The sequence below is a fragment of the Hibiscus syriacus genome, unplaced genomic scaffold (assembly GCF_006381635.1).
Source record: "Hibiscus syriacus cultivar Baekdansim isolate YM2019G1 unplaced genomic scaffold, ASM638163v2 tig00005967_pilon, whole genome shotgun sequence".
NCBI classification, from domain to species: Eukaryota; Viridiplantae; Streptophyta; class Magnoliopsida; order Malvales; family Malvaceae; genus Hibiscus; species Hibiscus syriacus.
The window spans coordinates 30,393-49,192 of record NW_024062075.1 but is presented as its reverse complement, the minus strand read 5'-3'; the positions used below and the strand labels follow the sequence as shown (position 1 = coordinate 49,192).

Here is an 18,800-nt window from a genome sequence, read left to right as displayed (position 1 = left end):
GTTTTGTAAAACTAAAATTATTTAAATTTCAGTATTTCAAAACTCTTTTAAGTTTAAAAAATCAGTTTATTTATATTATTGTAGTTGTATGGATTATTTAAATTTCAGTATTGTAAAACTAAAATGATTTAAATCTCAATATTACAAAACTCTTTTAAGTTTAAAAAATCAGTTTATTTATATTTTAATTTATTTTAACAGTCTGTAGATGCTAATTTAATAAGGTTATTTATTAAATAATTTATTAGTATGGATTGATTTATTTTAAAAAAATCATTATTGTAGTTGTATCGATTATTTAAATTTCAGTTTTTTAAAACTAAAATTATTTAAATTTCAGTATTGCAAAACTCTTTTAAGTTTAAAAAATCAGTTTATTTATATTTCAGTTTATTTTAGCAGTCTGCAGACGTTAAAAAACAAACATTATTCTTTTTGCAGATTGCAGACTTTTGGTCCACCTCTTCTACTGCATATGCCTACAGATGTGGTCCACAGACTGCATACCTTTTACCTCTGCAAAAACAAACACCACCTAAATTTGTGTACACTTTTGTGTCGAAAATCCTAATTTCCGGAAGAAAAGGTGGAGTGTATCACAAATAATCAACTATTCAAATAATTTTTAGTTTTATTTTTATTTTATTTTTCCAAAAGAAGTCATATGGATCATAATTTATGTTGGGGGATAAATTTTTAAATTTAAAAAATAATAAATTATTACGAATAAAAATAAATTATTAATAAAAATATTTACTATGAACTATTTAGGATAAACCGAGGCCAAGAGCTTTATTCAGTTGGAAAGTAATACATATAAATATATATATATATATTTTGACAAGATTACACTTCAGTTACGACTGCAGTTTGAAAAGCCATATATACAAATAAATCATTGCACAAACATCGTTGGAAATTTATTGCCATCTGAATTTTCTTTCATTCTGGCCAAACACTCAAAAGCTTATTAATTCAAAAGAGACCACAAAAACAAACAAATGATCTTCACTGATATATTATAAAAAAAGGGTTTTCATTTTTCAATCTTCAATTCACAAAAGCACAATGTTTCCTGATTTCACCTTGGTTCCCAGTCAGGACTCTAGCTCGACCCATCTTCACCATTGACTCAGCAAAATCTTTGGCAAAGGTCGATCCATGGGTGGTAGCTTGAAGGAAAACATAAGCTTTAGTCTCCGGGTCATCGAGGAGTGCTGCATCAGATTGGAAAAGCCCTCTTCTTTTAGCCACCAAGGTGAAGTAAGCTTCGTCGAAGGTTTTAAAGCTTCCAGGGTCCATTTCCACCAGCGTTTTGGTGTCCCCTGGCTTGCATTTTTGCCTCAGTTTGACAATGTAATTCGGATCCAACGTCGGGTCGGTGTCGCCTCTGCCGGTGAAGTTGTAGAGCCGGTTGGTGAATCCGTTGCAGTGAGATGTTCCAATGGTGTGTCCTCCTGTATGAATTCACGGCCGATTTAAAGTATAAAGATTAAATTTCCGAGTCGAATATCGAAAAATTACGAAAACCAGGGAAAAACATATGAAAATGTACCCGACAGAACAGCTAGATCTTTCATGTTTAGACCCTTGGCAGCAAACATTTGTCTTAGTGTTGTTATGTTGGCGAGAGGAGCAGGCAACTCTGCGAAGACCTGATTCATGATTGAAACTCTTCCATCTCTTCGTCCCAGAGGAACTTCCCAATAGGGTCCATGGATCTTTAAAAAAAATGAAATTAAACAAACATTAATTTTGTTTCTGATAAAATTTGGAAGAGGTAAATGAGAAACAATGAGAGATATAGTTTCTACCATTGAAACCGAATCTCGAGCTACCAAGGCAACGACATCGGCACAGGAAACGACACCAGGGCATGCTTCTTCGACTTCGGCTTTAATCGAATCAATCACATTAAAGCCTCGTAAACTCAGGTTGGGGACTGCAGCTTTCTCAGCTAAGTTATTCTTTGTCGAATTTAGAAGCACTGAACCATCACATCCCTGAAAATTATCATCAACTTATAATCATTGGATGAATCTCGACTTATAAGAAAATTAAGAGCTTTATAACAACTTACTCTAACGAAACAATCATGGAAATGCAACCGGAGCAACGGAGCTGCGAGTGTCGGTGCTCGAGAAATGACTCGATAAGTCGCTTTCTGGATAATCGACTCCGCATTCGGGCATGTCTTGTGGTAATACCCGAGTTTCAAACCCTGTGCATTGCTAAGGTTCGAGACCATAAGTATAACAATCAGCTGAAGGAAGAGACATGAGAGAAGCTTTTGGCAGGTAGCCATTTTTGCTTCAACGAATTCGATTCGTCTGAGCAGATTGATTAACAAAAGCAACAATGGTTATATTTATAGCTTTTAGGATCCTTTCGTTCTGAACGTGTTAGGTTGTAGTATTAGATTATTATTGATCTGATAAGGTCAGTAAACCTAACAGCTGACGTCCAAAATATATACCATCACAAATTGAAATTTAAAAGCATGTCCCAACTTGTATTTCAGTATTTGTTGGGGGGGTTTAGAAGAACATAAAAATGTTTTATAAAAGTCAATATATATATTTTTATTCATTGGATACATGTTTAAAAATTGAATTATTTTAATCTACTTACAATTCCCTCAATCTATTCTCAAGACTGCACATAGCAATTTAACGAAATGGTACGAGTACTAATTTATTCTCATATTTAACCCGAATTTTTACTTAACTTTTTAATTTTAAATTTAATTTCATACTAATTTTTCTTTACATTATAATAAATATTTTAATATTCATATAATAATAAAGTTTTTACTTATATTTACTTTTATATAACTTAAAATTTTATGATTCAAATTCTGTCCTAGCGTAACTCAAAATTTTTAAATATTATGTTAGAAAAAAGGATTATCAATTACAAGCTGTATGAGCAGTGATGGGTTGACCTTCAATAAATAATATGCCCAAAGGTTTATATCATACACGTTCTAAGGTAAGTATATAAAATAAGTGTGCCAACTTGTACTTAAACATCAATTCTTACATTCAACGCATTTCACTGACACCTTAACCAACACACATCAGATGTACAGGTAATGTATTTATCCAATCACAAGATTTTATCTCCAAATTAACACGACACAATATTGATGGTGAATCCCTAACTAATTAATTAATGCGCATGAATCCTTGATTCAAGGCAGTTTCCATGGGAAATCAAAGTTCAATTATTTAGTTTCATAAATAAAAAAGTGTTATGGACCATCAAAACACATTAATTACTCGTTACTTGGCATTGTCTTCTACTTGTACTAGAACATTGTTTGTATTTTACCCCGTGGGAGTATTGATTCAGATGAACCCTAACGTAATTCTTGCATTGTTTGCTGCCAAAACAAATGCGGTGCTATTGACCGAACCAGCTCGACGGCAGCTGACCAGTTCATCACGTGTTGCACAGATGCAAACTTAAGAAATTGTACCTTTAAACCAGAAGTTTAGGAGTATGAAATTACAAAAGTCTAAAAGTTGTGAAATTAAATAATTAATAAAAAATATATAAAAAAATATAAACTGTGAAAATTTAAAATTTTCAAGAGTACAACCGCATCCCTAGCTCCATCTTGACCCCAGAACCAGTTACTACTGAATTTCCGGTTGGATCATAGTTTATTGATTAAAACAGCTGTTAAGAGCTGGTGGAAGTTTGATTATTAGAAGAACTTGAGTGTCATTTTGTAATACTATTATTTTACTTCTAGGTCCATGCATGTTCCATCATCTTCTTAATTAATTTGGCTAATTTATTTGTCTGCAAATTCATTAGAAGAAGCAGCTTTGGAGATCAGCTTCTATTGGTATTTTTTGGGTAAGTTTTGTTTTATAATCACTTTGTAGGTTCTACCAGGCTATCACCATTTCAAAATGTTCCCCAAGTTCATCGGCATTTCCAAATTCCAACAGCAGTTGCAGATTAATGAGATAAAACCAGATACAGCTTTAATTTCGAGAGTAAGATGTCAACGTATTAGTAAAATTTACTAATGTCTCTTCTTAAATTTCATAAAAGTAATTGTTACATTGTGTATAACAACACTTACAATTGTTGTGCTTCTTAAGACAAATAGTCATGTTTAAAGCACAGAGTTCATCCACTGTTGACTCATCGTCGAGAGGTCTTCTCTAGTAAAGTAAGAGTTTCTTTGTTGTTGCTAATAGATACTATGAGTTGATAAACGATTTTGAAATTATTACAATGTTTAATTATAATTTTGAATCTACTTCGCTTATAAAATAAAAATAAGAAATGAAATAACTGGTGAAATATGAAACGATGAAAAGATTATAAGATCAATATCATAGACGAGGAGGATGAAAAGATTATATCAATATCATATACACCTTAGAATCAGGTTGAGGATTAATAAATGTTATGATTACAAGTCAACTGGAAAAGATTAAGTTAAGTGAATAGTTACTTTATAATTAAAGTTACTACTCGTGTGCAAAGAAAATTTATAAGTGAAATTTTACATGTTAAGATATAGAGAGTAATAATGGACAATAAAGGTGAAACAATTAAATTCTATACAACTGAGAATCCAAGGTTAAATAGTAGACTCGTTAATATAGTCATTGTTAGATTTATCTAGAAATTAAGTTGACAAGTTGAAAATTTTATCTTGGTTGGTGCCTAACTTATTGGAAATTTCATCTTGGTTGGTGGCCAAACTTTGAACATGTGAATTTCATATTTGGTGGCTAACTTGTACACATTGAAAAATTCTTTGGTAGGTGGACAAACTTTGAACATATTGTTCTTAAAACTCAACTATAAATTGGCCTAAGTATTTCCATTAGAAATAATCCCAAAAACAAGTTCTCTCTTCCTCTTGTATTCTTCATTCTCCCACTTTGGGAATTCTAAAAAATTCCATTTGTTGTAATATTGGCGATATAGTGAAGTTATCATCCGATGTGGTGCCCGAGGAGTAGACGATATTCTCGTCGAACCATGTAAATTTGTTGTGTTATCTCCTTTATTGTTTTTATTCGGTTCTTTTCCATTGTGTTTCAATATTCAATAGTTTGACAGGTTTATCCGCTGTGCAACCTTTGGTGGTTTTAATCTTGACATTTTAGGTCAATTTTAAAACTACGTTCGTGTGGGAAATAACCCGTTTTCCCCAACAATTGGCATCAGAGCTTCGGTTGAGGTTATCCTGGTGGTTCCATTGCTGAAAAGATACAGTTCGTGATATTGAATATTGTTCGTTAGAATTAAAATGCCAACATACGGATCAGTTGAGACATCAAGCTCTTCATCTGGACCGGTGAGGAGGGTGATGTCAAATGCAAATTTCTCGGTGGAGTTGTTCGATGGATCCGATCATTTTGGCATGTGGCAAGGCGAGGTGTTAGACGCTTTATTCCAACAAGGTCTAGACATCGCCATTGAGGAAGAAAAGCCCGAATATATGGAGGAGAAAGAATGGGGAACAATCAATTGTTTGGCGTGTAACACGATTAGATCTTGTCTTTCCAGGGAGCAGAAGAATGGCTACAAGAACGAGACTTCTGCAAGTAAGATGTGGAAAGCTTTGGAGGAAAAATTCTTGAAGAAAAGCTCTCAGAATCGTCTCCACATGAAGAAAAATTATCAACCAGGCACCAGTATGAATGAACACATCATTGCGTTCAATGAGCTAGTGGAAGACTTATTGGGCATGGAAGAAACCTTCAAATATGAAGATTTGGCTTTGATGTTGTTGTCATCTCTTCCAGATGAATTTGAGCACCTTGAGACAACGTTACTTCATGGTAAGGATAATGTTACCCTTAAAGATGTAACTGCTTCTTTGTATAGTTATGAACTCAGGAAGAAATCCAAGAAGGAGAGCAAGTACGAAGCAGCGGAGGCCATGATGGCAAGAGGTCGCTCGAAAAGTCAAAAGCCAAAGTGGAGAGGGAGATCATAGTCGAAGTCCAGACTGGGAAAAGATGAATGTGCCTTTTGTCATGAGAAAGGCCATTGGAAGAAAGATTGTCCGAAGCTGAAGAAGAAAGGAAAAACTGCTCCAGATGCATGTGTTACAGAGCATGATGCACATGACTCTGACATATCATTGATTGCTTCATCAACAACATTCCATTCCGATGGGTGGATATTAGATTCGGGTTGCACCTATCATATGTCCCCTAATCGGGAGTGGTTCTCCGATTTAGTGGAACTAAATGCAGGAGTTGTTTATATGGGCAATGACAATGCATGTAAAACTGTTGGGATAGGTTTAATTCGATTGAAGAATCAAGATGGATCAACCATAGTTCTGAAGGATGTCCGATACGTGCCCAGTTTGAAGAAAAATCTCATCTCGTTGGGAGCCTTGGAATCCAAAGGCTCAGTAGTCACTATAAGAGATGGAGTTTTAAAAGTCACATATGGCGCACTTGTGATGATGAAGGGAATCAGTAAAAATAATTTGTATTACTACCAAGGTAGTACAATTATTGGAGCAGTTGCAGCAGCTTCCGGAGGTGATGATTTGGACACAACCCAGTTGTGGCATATGCGGTTGGGACATGCTGGAGAGAAATCCTTGCAAATTCTGGCAAAGAAAGGATTGTTGAAAGGTGCAAAGGCTTTCAAATTGAACTTTTGCAAGCATTGTGTTTTGGGAAAGCAGAAGAGAGTGAAGTTTGGCACCACTATACATAATACAAAAGGTATTGTAGATTATATTCACTCAGATTTATGGGGTCCTTCAAAGACATCATCTTTGGGAGGAAACCATTATTTTGTAACTTTTGTAGATGACTTTTCCAGAAGAGTTTGGGTGTATCCGATGAAGTCTAAAGATGAAGTGCTTCAAATTTTCCTGAAATGGAAAAATATGATCGAGAACCAGGCTGGTAGAAAGATCAAACGTCTTAGGACGAACAATGGAGGGGAATATAAAAGTGACCCATTCTTTGACGTTTGCTATGATTATGGTATTGTTCGACACTTCACTGTTAGACATACACCACAACAGAATGGGGTGGCAGAGCATATGAATCGAACACTATTGGAGAAAGTTTGATGTATGTTGTCTAATGCTGGGTTAGGCAAGGCATTTTGGGCTGAGGCTGTGACATATGCTGGCCATCTCATCAATCGTCTGCCGTCATCAGTGATAGGAGGAAAAACACCATTGGAGGTATGGTCTGGAAAACCTACTACTGATTATGATTCCTTACATGTATTTGGAACCACTACTTATTATCATGTGAAGGAATCAAAGCTTGATCCGAGAGCAAAGAATGCTCTCTTTATGGGAATCACCCATGGAGTGAAGGGATTCCGCCTTTGGTGTTTAGACACCAAGAAGATAATTTGTAGCAGAGATGTTACCTTTGATGAATCTTCCCTAGTAAAGAAGGTAACAAGTGAAGCTATCCAGACAAGTAGTACTCCGCAGCAGGTGGAGCATACTCCAAAACAAGTGGAGTTTCAGCAGACGGTGATCCCAGAAGTTGATGCAGCTGATTCTTCAACTCCAATAGAAGAATCAGAAGATGAAGAGGTTCAAACCAAATAACCATTGGAGACACCAGAACCACTTGCAGCTACAAGGCCAAGGAGAGAAATTCATAGACCTGCTCGATTTGTTGATATGGTGGCCTATGCTCTTCCAGTTGTTGATGATGATATCCCTATCACTTACCAAGAAGCAATACAAAGCTTGAAAAGTGATAAGTGGAAAAGTGCCATGGATGAAGAAATGCAATCTCTCCAAAAGAACAACATAAAAGAGCCATTGGATGCAAGTGGGTATTTGTAAAGAAAGATGGATCTCATAGCAAGAAAGATGTTCGCTACAAGGCACGGTTGGTAGCTAAAGGCTACGCTCAAAAGGAGGGAATCGACTACAATGAAGTATTTTCCCCTGTTGTGAAGCATTCCTCCATTAGAATATTGTTGGCCTTGGTAGCACAGTTGAATTTGGAGCTAGCTCAACTTGATGTAAAGACGGTTTTCTTGCAAGGTGATTTATAAGAAGAGATCTATATGACTCAGCCAGAAGGATACAAAGATGGTGGTTGTGAGAAATGAGTTTGTAAGCTGAACAAATCGCTATATGGATTGAAGCAATCTCCGAGGCAGTGGTACAAGCGATTTGATAGCTTTATGAGGAGGCAAAAGTATACTAGAAGCAAATATGATCATTGTGTGTATTTGCAAAAGCTCAAAGATGGATCTTTCATTTATCTTCTCTTGTACGTTGACGATATGTTGATCGTTTCGAAGAGTAAAAAAGATATAGACAAATTAAAAGCTCAGTTGAATCAAGAGTTTGAGATGAAAGATCTAGGTGAGGCCAAGAAGATTCTTGGTATGGAGATAAGCAGAGATAGACAGAGAGGGAAGCTTTGTTTAACACAGAAGTAGTATATGAGAAAGGTATTACAATGTTTTGGCATGAATGAAAATACCAAACATGTAAGTATCCCATTAGCTTCTCATTTGAAACTTAGTTCTCAATTATCTCCTAAAACTAACGAAGAACGAGTGTATATGGCAAAAGTTTCATATGCTAATGCAGTTGGGAGCTTGATGTATGCAATGGTGTGTACGCGTCCTGACATTTCACAAGTAGTTGGAGTTATGAGCAGGTACATACATGATCCTAGAGAAGGACATTGGCAAGCTATGAAATGGATTCTACGGTATCTCCAACAAACCGTGGATGTTGGTTTAGTTTTTGAACAGGATAAAGCACTTGGTCAGTGTGTGGTTGGATATGCTGATTCTGATTATGCTGGTGATTTGGATAAGCATCGATCAACTACTGGGTATTTGTTTACTCTTGCTAAAGCCCAGTAAGTTGGAAGTCTACATTGCAATCTACGATGGCCTTGTCTACTACAGAGGCAGAATACATGGCAGTTTCAGAGGCTGTAAAGGAAGCAATTTGGCTTAACGGGTTGATGGAAGACTAGGGAGTTGTTCAAAGTCACATTAGTCTCTATTGTGACAGTCAGAGCGCTATTCACTTAGCGAAAAATCAAGTCTACCATTCAAGGACTAAGCATATCAACGTGAGGTATCACTTTTTGTGGGAGATCTTTGAAGAAGGAAAGATTCTACTTCAGAATATTGCGACATCAGAAAATCCTGCAGATATGATGACCAAGGTGGTAACAGTAATCAAGTTCAATCATTGTTTAAACTTGATTAACATCCTGAAAGTATGAACACCTTCGGGTGTGTGGCGCTTGTGAACGCAATTAGAGGCACTACAAATTTGGGGAGTTGAAGAAGTTGAGTAAGCTTGGTAATTTCAAGCCAAGGTAGAGATTTGTTATATTTGTCTAGAAATTAAGTTGACAAGTTGGAAATTTCATCTTGGTTGGTGGCCAAACGTTGAACATGTGAATTTCATATTTGGTGGCTAACTTGTGCACATTGGAAAATTCTTTGTTAGGTGGCCAAACTTTGAACATATTGTTCTTAAAACTCAACTATAAATAGGCCTAAGTATTTCCATTAGAAATCATCCCAAAAATAAGTTCTCTCTTCCTCTTGTGTTTCTTTATTGTTTTTATTTGGTTCTTTTCCATTGTGTTTCAATATTCAATAGTTTGACAGGTTTATCCGCTGTGCAACCTTTGGTGGTTTTAATCTTGACATTTTAGGTCAATTTTAAAACTACGTTCGTGTGGGAAATAACTCGTTTTCCTCAACAATCATAATAATATATTATTTATAACTATTTTTGTAAGCATTATTGAGTGAAAAGCTCAACGAGTGATTTTTTTTCTAGACGTAGATATTGGTTGAAGTGTTAGAGATGAGATTGAGGAAGTTGTATCTGTAGATGAGTGACATTTATCAAATGTTTTAAATTAATTAGTTCTGTTTCATTCTCGAATGTGATATTTTTATACTCGTGTTTAGTTACCAAATCGGTTTGAGAGTATTATCATATGTACGTGTAAATAAATTTATAAATGTACATTCGATGTCATCAAGTTTGTCATGTATTTTCTACGTAAGTCTTGTTGTGGGAGAACTAAACTGCAATTAAGACTTTTTCCCATATTGCATGCAATGCAAAAACATCAATATTTTATAATTATTATTATTAGCAGAAATATTACAATCTCTAAACAATTTTGCTAAAAGATTCATCTGAAGGATAACCAAATCTCCTATGACACAACTAGGCATAATCAACTAAAGTAGAAGAAAAATAATGACTATTAACAAAACTAGAACATTAGAATTATTAACAACTAACGTATCAACAGCCTAAGGCTTATTGAAGAAGTGTTTGTTGTGTTGTCAAGTCCTTTACAAGACAAAATTTGGGTAAAACTCAAATGATGCATTATTATCTTTTGTAAACTTAGAGATTGATAGAAGATTTTTCTTAACATTTAGAATTAAAGGTATAGAGTATGTGAGCATGGATGCATAGAAAGGAGTGGATGGGGTAGTCAACTTCCCTGAAAATTTTAAATTTGTATATATTTTAGATATTTTCTTTGTATTTTCAATTTATAATATATTTTCGCCCCTAGAATTTTATAAGTATGTCTCCTCCTAAAATTTTAGAAATTCGTCCCTAACATAAGATCTTACGTTTGTCCATGCATGTGAATAAAGTTGCCTGGTCAATTACATAAAGACATAAAAAATAACTCTAACATTTAATTAAATAGCCATTTTGACTCGTGTTCTCTTTTTTGAGCATTTTGACCATAACATTTTATTTTAGAGAAAAAAGATCCCTTCGTGGATGAGAACCATTAGTAAACAAACGATTAATGCTCCAAAATAGGATTCTTTTTACTTTAAAATGAAACGTTGAGTTAAAATGCTCTATGAAATAAGAATAAGGGTTAAAGTGATTATTTGGTCAAATATTAAGAGTTTTTTTTCTTCTTCTTTGAAATAAAACAATGAGAATCAGAATACTCTCCAAAAAAATTAAACGAGCTAAATGATCATTTTGACATGTATTAAAGATTAATTTTGATATTATATCTTACAGAAATAGCACAACAAAACAATTGGCAACAGATATTTTACCTAGACCTTAATAAGTAATTGAATTGATGACATTATTTGTAGCAAGAATGAGATGAATGGTAGCCGCAGAATCAAGATACCACACCGAATCTGCCCTTGTGAAATTGCAACATTGCTCAAACTAGGGTACAACGTCTGATTTTAAGAGCCCAAAAGTGGCAAACCATTACTAAAACTGGGCTTTGCACAACTGATGGATTAGTTGGGCTTTGCATGAAAGTATCCAATGGTATGCTGTAACCGAAATACAACTTGTTAATTTAAAGTTAAAAAAGAACAGAAATCAGTTGTAATTAAAAAAAAATTATCAAGAGTAGCTTTTTAGGTTGGACAGGTTATAACAAAAAATGTTACTTTTTCATAATATTTTCGGCTGTAGCCGAAAATGTTACCTTATTCATAGCATTTACGGTTGTAAGCCCTAAGCTTCTCGCAATGCAAATTTTTGTAACCGAAAATGTCACAAATTCGTATAACTTTTTATGTCGAACATAATAACATTTTAGTTTAAAACCCTCTTAAATTAGGTTTCTGCACAGCAGAACTACACTTGAACCAGTCCTGGGGTCAAATTGACTGCAAGAAGATTTTGACTAAATAAATTTTGCTGACGAGCCTTTGTATTGAGTCAAATTGACTAAAAGAACTTGTTATCTCCACAACAGAGTGTTTGTATCATCTAATTGAATTGTTATAATTTTGTTGGTGAACTGTTTCAAAACAAAAGAGCTTGAAGTAGAGGTAACAGAAGCAATTTCTGTCATTATTAGAAATCTCGTTGATCACCTTAACAACAGAGTTCATTGGAAGCACCTATCGGCCGACCACCGTAACTCCGATATCATGTCAGAATTCTTACCGTTAACCATGTATCAATGGATTAACCGTCTAATCTGCAGCTGTCTTAATTTGTTTATGGTAAAGTGAAGTGAAGATGTACGTTTAGCGTTAATTTTTAAAAGCATAATTTAATTCCAAAACGGGCCAAGCGGACAGCTCAATAAGCACGTAAGGAAAGCTAAGCAAACATAGTATTCGATAGTCAAACCGAACATCGTCACCACACGATGTTGTTTGGTCGTGCAAAGATCATAGGCGCCATGGGATTTCTTGTGTGTATCGTTGAAAATCTTAAATTAATTTCCTAACCTATAAGAGCCGGCTGAAAAAAAAACTTAATTAGACAAATCAAAACATCTCTTTCATAACGAAAATTTCTTTTTCTGTCTTCTTTCTTCCTCAAAACCTCAAGTTTCAACTGATCAAAACACCATCTTCTTTGTTTTCGGTCAACATGAACGACTTACTCACGGTGATCCTCAATCGGTTTGCCTTATTCTTATTAAGTTATTGTTTAGTCTGTTAATTAAGTTTTGATTATGAAATTCTTGAGTTCTATTTCTTTTCCTTGATCAATCATCATCTTTTTCCTCGTATCTTTCTGCAATTTTACACTGAATCGGATTATGCTTTGGGGTATCTTTTTTATTTTAACGTATCTATTTTATCACGTCCTTGACTAGGATTCATTTTCTGGCGATGTCAAAGGCCACGGCGATATCGAAATGGGAAGACAGGTTCCCGGGACCGGAAGCAACTCCGACGTGGGAATGGAAGCTTTCAATAAGCATGTCTGCTATTTTCTTAAAACAACACAAACTAGTCCTTTGTTAGTTGACTGTAATAGCTAACATATGTTCTTATTGCTCGTAATATAGATTCAAGAGGCTGAGAAACAAGTGGAGAAGCTCTCTGGTTTACTCAGGAAACTCAAGGTATGTGAAAAAGCTCATTTCTTGTGATGTTTATAATCACAGGTTACATATAATCTAATGCGATTTATCTGCAGGATGCTAATGAGGAGTCGAAGGCTGTTACGAAGGCATCCGCCATGAAAGGTAGGAAGCTTTGGTACTCGAAAACTATCGATTCTATGCATTAGCAGCTTCGAGTTCAAACAATCTTTTCATTTTTGTGGCGTAATGTATTGAAAAGCTATCAAGAAGCGGATGGAGAAAGATATTGATGAGGTTGGAAAAACAGCACGAAATGTTAAAGCAAGATTAGAAGCAATCAACAAAGATGTAACACTTCACCCTGTTTTTCTCTTCAACTATATTGAAGCCTATTTGCTGATTTTGTTTTGTTTTTCTCTTCAGAACTTAGCCAATCGGCAGAAACCTGGCTGCGAGAAGGGAACAAGTATTGACAGATCCAGAACCAATGTTACAAAGTAAGTCTTTTTCACATTTTTTGAACCAATAGAATTGATCCATTAGTTCTTCTGACATTATGACTGTTTCTGTAACACATTCGATCCGGTCTGAACGAAAATAGATTCGTGATGTTACAATTTCTCTTGTTGCAGTGCGGTGGCGAAAAATTTCAAGGATTTGATGATAGAGTTTCAGGTATATCTTCCAATATACAACTTTGTTGGCATGTTTTAAGATACTATCAATTTTGTCATCTGTTTCAGACACTCAGACAAAAGATCCAGGATGAGTACCGGGAGGTTGTCGAAAGAAGGGTCACTACAGGTTAGAATCCGGCAAGTACCGAGTGCTGGAACCACGAAACAATCGGATTTATTTCCCCGAACTGATCATGTTAACTTCATCATACTTAATGCTTTTCTTTTATTGTTGTTTGAATAGTTACCGGGACCAAACCGGACGAACAGGTGAGCTTAAGTTCGATATCAGAACCTTGTGTCTACTTTACAGGAACGTTGGTTTAATCTGTGACAATGCTTTCTTGTCTTAGACAATTGACAACCTCATTGAAACTGGGAACAGTGAACAAATTTTCCAGAAGGCTATTCAAGAACAGGGACGAGGACAGGTTAGGTCGCATCTTATAAATCCATTGCAATGGAACGGTTTTGACATTGTGTTATGGTTTTAGATACTAAACACGGTGGAGGAAATCCAAGAACGGCATGACGCGGTGGTCGAGATCGAGAAAAAGCTTCTTGATCTACAACAGGTATACTTGTCTGCAATTAACCCTAATCCCTGAACTCTGAGCCTACCTAGTTAACTATTCTAATGGGAACATTGTTTTCTCAGATTTACCTTGATATGGCAGTTGTTGTTGGAGCTCAAGGAGAAATTTTAGATAACATTGAAAGTCAGGTTTGCTCCTGTTCTAACATCTCTTAAGTGTTAGGTACCCAATTCTGGGTGCATGTTAACGGAGACTTGTTCGAGCAAAAGACGGATACGTTATGAGAATTTAAAATTTTCAGGGCCAGTATTGATATTTGGTTTTCTGAAATGCTGATAGGTTGCAAATGCAGTAGACCATGTACAATCAGGAACTGTTGCTCTTCAAACTGCAAAAAGCTTGCAGAAAAAGTCAAGAAAATGCATGATGATTGCCATTATCTTACTCCTCGTTATTGCACTCGTCATTGTGCTTTCTATTTTGAAGCCATGGAAGAAATGAAGAGATGAAAAAGTAGACATCCATTTCCATTTTCTTTTTGCTTGAATGAGGAATTCCAAATTACAGTTTGATATACTAACAATCTTATTAGAATGCCATGGCTTTTGGAACTACTAAAATCGACATTAATAATGTCATAGATCTTCTACTTCTTAATCTGTTCGGTTTAGTCCCTATATGTAGATTTGATTATTATGATTTCATATATGTTTATGTTTGTCATTATTATGATTTCTTAAAATTCGTTATTCTCTTCGTTATCATAACTCTCATTTTAAATTAATCTTGTAAACTTTTAAATGTTTCAATTTCATTTATAAACTATGACTATTATTTTAAATTAATCCCCAATTTTTTTAACATTTTGATTTCATCATCAAACTATGACCTTCATTTTAAATTGGCCCCCAAATTTTTTAACATTCCAATTTTATCCCTCACTATACATATATACTAATTGAAAAATAAAATTGCTATTATACACAATTAAAGAATATAATTATTTATTATATTATGTTAGTCTCCTTAATGCTTATGACATATCGAATATTGATTTCGATAGTAAATATTAATATTTTGAATTAATTTTTACATGATTTTATGATATGCACGTTGTTATTAATAGTGATCTAAACCTATTATACGAACATATTAATTTAATTATTGAATTATTATTATGAAACAATATTAATTACACTAAATGTTTATAATTGGTTAATATCGTGAGAATAACAATGAATTAAGATTAATATGAAATTTGAACGATATTTATAAAATAAATATAAATGTGAGATATAAATAAAATTTATATGTATTTGTTAATAATAAATATTAGATCGAAGGTAGCGTAAAGTTATATAATTTTTCTATCTCCAGTCTAAGCCTAGAAATAATAGTTTTTTTTTTCATATAAAAAACAACAACAACATTTCTCATCCCACTGTAAAACTATCACAGATGTTAACAAAAGCAAAACAGAGCATAAATAAATACAAGGTAATGATCAAATTTGCAGTAATATTATAACCAATTTTTTATTGATTCAATCCGAATTCCAAAATACCAAGAATTGGGTAAACGCTGCGTTCGACCACCCATTGTCTTACATTCTTGCCTTAGCCACGACCATATTGACTTCATTTCCGACCTCCACGCCTCCTGCCCTACTCCATGTTTCCTTGAATTGCTCCTCAGTCACTCCTGCATGAATTTTACCCAACAAAACTTGATTATCGATTATCAAATTCTTTTCATCTTTTTGCAGAATTTAAAAAGTAAACAAGTTACTTGCCTTTCCCCATGGCTGCCGTGGATGATATTCCTCCCTGTACTGTCTTTAAATATCTGTCATAAAAGTTGGCGCCTGACCATTTTTGGTGAGCCAGTGTGTCCACTCCATTGTTCCTCTCTTCCCTCTGGATCTTCTCCACGTAAGCCAGCATTCCCCTCCTCGCGAAATCTCGTGCGAACGTGTCGGTCACGAGTGCGTCGGCGTGGAAACCGGCTAGCGTTATGAACTGCCAACAAAAACCGAGCTTGGCTATGCTTGGGATGAAGTCTCTCATCTGTTCATCACTCATTCCTGATGCATCCCAGTTGAAGGATGGTGAGAGATTGTATGCCAACATGATTTCGGGGTGCATTGATTTCACCCCTCGGGCGAATTCGGTGCACTCGTTCATGTCGGGGCTCGAGGTCTCCATCCAAATAAGATCGGCATGAGGTGCGAAAGCCCGACCGCGAACGATTGCAGCCATTACCGATCCCTTGAACCGATAGAAACCTTCTCTGGTTCTAGGCAAATCCCAGTCCCAGAAAAGATTTTTGAGCCCCAATCTTTCAGCAATTTCTCTTGCTTGTTCATTTGAGAGGCATTTATCATACCCGGAATGATTCATCCATTCATTCATTCTTCTCCTCTTCTCATCGTCCCCGATATTCATGTTCTTAATAGCGTCGATGACACATTCGGAGAATGTCTTAAGTTGTGCCATGGCTAGCCATTTATCTTCAATCGCCTGGAGTTCAGCCCCAGTTTTCCCAGCAGCCATTGCTTCAGCTAACATAGTGGCCAGACCTTTTCCCCTAAGATTCGGATTAGTCACACCGAGAATAAACTGATGATCCCTGGTGTCGACATTCGTTTGGATCAAATTAGCTGCAACAGCATCAGTCCGGGCCACCAACACCGTCTCCACTCCCATAACATCGAATTGCAACCTCGCGGCAACCAGCCTATTAATGTGCTCGCATACAGCAACAAGTACTTTACCAGCCATGTGACCACATTTTTTGGTCACGGACGACTGGTCCTCAATGTGGACTCCCGCAGCACCGCGTTCGACGAAAAGTTTGCAAAGCTTAACAGTTGCAGTGGTGCCACCGAAGCCAGTATCCCCATCAGCTATGATTGGTTTCAGGTAATCGACATAAGGGGTTTGAGCCCTCTCCTCTCGGGTCATGCTCATTCTTGCCTCTCTTTGTTTTCGGTCGTGGTATTGTTGTGCAAAGAAAAGGTGTTCTACTTTGTTCGGGACAGTGTCGTAAGGATAGTCAGCAAGGTCCGGACCTGGCTCGTTGGTGGAGGTGTGAGTCGAGGAACATTGCCAACCAGACACATAAATCGAATCTAAATGCTTAGCCATCATGGTTACTTGGACTGGATCAAGTGCACCGAAAGTCCTTGAAGCAGTGCCATTGGCTTGATGTGTCTTGAGAGTTCCCCATAACTTCTTCGCCATATCGTTCGAGCCATAGCTCGGCTTGAGGCTGCCTCGTAAAGCCACGACATCCCGAGCCGTATACGGGCGTCGGGTAAGCTTGAACCTCTCCGAGTTCCACCATGCTTGCACCTCTGCTACTTCGGCTTCGTTCCTCGCTTCTTCCTCCATTATCTGTCCATGAAATTTTCACACATTAAAAACAATATTATTTGCTTGAACCCCAATGGATGTGGCAGGGGAAACCGAAACCAAATCACTAGAAATGCAAAAAAAGAAACCATTGAAGCTTACCATTGAAGGCAGAGAGAAAGATGCAGCCATGGATAGAACTTTTGGTTTTAGTATAGAAAAAAACAACTTAAAAGTTCATACAAATGCAAAGCTCTTCTTCTCTTCCGAGTCTTCCAATTTATAAGAAAAAAATGGGCATCGGTTATCACCTCCCCCTGTAAATATATTTTTTTAAGTTTTCTGACTCTCTCATTAATATTTATGTAAATAATTTCTTCCGGCAAAATACATTATTTTGTTTGTATTTTTATCTTCAGAAAGTGTCCCCTGGAAGCTGCATTTACAGGCACGTAACATAATCCCCTTGTCTTGTTTCCTTTTTCGTCTATAACCATGGTTCTGTTCAACTTTTTGGATGAAAACTTGACAATCCTTGTTTCTGAGTACTTGATCAATTGGTCGTAATGATCTTGAAATTTTGTTGCAAACCATATTAATATTATTGCTAAGATTTAAACGTAAATCTATCTTTAAATAGATAAGTATATATGATCGGTCAATTAAGATGTTGTTCATATTTATTCTTTTAGATCATGTGTATCAGACTTACAACGAGCATTCTCTTTTCTTCCCCTACAGTCTCTCTTTTCATTCGTAGGATTAGGATTAGAATTAGGGATGGCAATAGGTTAGGAGGTTTTGGCCAACCCGACCCGACCCAAAAATTATATATCTTCAGGCTTCCACCTGAACTCGATCCGACTCAAAAATATATATTGATCAAGCTGTTAATACTATTACTGAGATTTAAACGTAAATCTATCGAGTAAGTACATTTGATCAGTTAATCAAGTTGTTATTCATCTTTATTCTTTCATATTTCTTTAAATCATGTGTATCAGACTCACTAGGAGCATTCTCCTTTCTTCCCCTATAAATTTTCTTGTCCGCCCTTAGATAGGATCAGGATTAGAATTAGGGATGACAACAGGTTGGATTGAGTCGAGTTTTTGGCCAATCCGACCCGACTTGAAAATTATATACCCTCCAGGCCTCCATCTGAACCCGATTTAACCCGAAAATACATATCCTCAACCCGATCCGAAGAGCACATTTCCTCTACTCGAACCTGATTAGACCTAAAATTTTGGACTATAAACTCGATTCGACCCAATATAAAATAAGGACTTAATTAAAAAAATATAAAGAGAGTGGGCATTACAACAATTATCCATAATTTTATATGGAAAAAATTATACTATTACCCTTGGGTCGGAATCTGATTGGGTTAGAGGTTTTTCACCCTCCATCTAATCCAAC

General features: G+C 35.8%; 3 protein-coding genes across 3 annotated transcripts; 1 reads left to right on the top strand and 2 right to left on the bottom strand.

Annotated features, from left to right (window-relative positions):
* Window positions 1-996: 996 nt before the first annotated feature.
* LOC120200398 (peroxidase 27-like) lies at window positions 997-2,323 on the bottom strand. The gene is made up of 4 exons (XM_039201269.1): window positions 2,081-2,323; window positions 1,815-2,003; window positions 1,556-1,721; window positions 997-1,457 (listed from the first exon to the last, which is right to left on the bottom strand). Exons 1-4 carry the CDS (start codon window positions 2,303-2,305, stop codon window positions 1,051-1,053), a joined length of 987 nt encoding a protein of 328 aa, XP_039057200.1. The 5' UTR covers window positions 2,306-2,323; the 3' UTR covers window positions 997-1,050.
* A 9,944-nt stretch (window positions 2,324-12,267) lies between these two features.
* On the top strand, window positions 12,268-14,622 carry LOC120200397 (syntaxin-132-like). The gene is made up of 13 exons (XM_039201268.1): window positions 12,268-12,388; window positions 12,600-12,707; window positions 12,795-12,851; window positions 12,926-12,974; window positions 13,072-13,160; window positions 13,236-13,309; window positions 13,445-13,487; window positions 13,556-13,616; window positions 13,734-13,759; window positions 13,843-13,920; window positions 13,984-14,064; window positions 14,148-14,213; window positions 14,365-14,622. Exons 1-13 carry the CDS (start codon window positions 12,371-12,373, stop codon window positions 14,524-14,526), a joined length of 912 nt encoding a protein of 303 aa, XP_039057199.1. The 5' UTR covers window positions 12,268-12,370; the 3' UTR covers window positions 14,527-14,622.
* A 922-nt stretch (window positions 14,623-15,544) lies between these two features.
* On the bottom strand, window positions 15,545-17,443 carry LOC120200399 (isocitrate lyase-like). Its single transcript, XM_039201270.1, has 2 exons — window positions 15,818-17,443; window positions 15,545-15,726 (listed from the first exon to the last, which is right to left on the bottom strand). The coding sequence occupies exons 1-2, from the start codon at window positions 17,415-17,417 to the stop codon at window positions 15,629-15,631; spliced, it is 1,698 nt and encodes a 565-aa protein (XP_039057201.1). The 5' UTR covers window positions 17,418-17,443; the 3' UTR covers window positions 15,545-15,628.
* Window positions 17,444-18,800: the final 1,357 nt, after the last annotated feature.

Coding starts and splice junctions, on each gene's coding strand:
- LOC120200398 (XM_039201269.1), bottom strand. CDS start 2,305: ATGGCTACCTGCCAAAAGCTTCTCTCATGTCTCTTCCTTCAGCTGATT. Junction 2,004..2,080: donor TCCATGATTGTTTCGTTAGA/GTAAGTTGTTAT, acceptor GATAATTTTCAG/GGATGTGATGGTTCAGTGCT. Junction 1,458..1,555: donor AGATCTAGCTGTTCTGTCGG/GTACATTTTCAT, acceptor GAATTCATACAG/GAGGACACACCATTGGAACA.
- LOC120200397 (XM_039201268.1), top strand. Junction 13,488..13,555: donor ATTTGATGATAGAGTTTCAG/GTATATCTTCCA, acceptor CATCTGTTTCAG/ACACTCAGACAAAAGATCCA. Junction 13,921..13,983: donor AAGAACAGGGACGAGGACAG/GTTAGGTCGCAT, acceptor TTATGGTTTTAG/ATACTAAACACGGTGGAGGA.
- LOC120200399 (XM_039201270.1), bottom strand. CDS start 17,417: ATGGAGGAAGAAGCGAGGAACGAAGCCGAAGTAGCAGAGGTGCAAGCA. Junction 15,727..15,817: donor CACGGCAGCCATGGGGAAAG/GCAAGTAACTTG, acceptor AAATTCATGCAG/GAGTGACTGAGGAGCAATTC.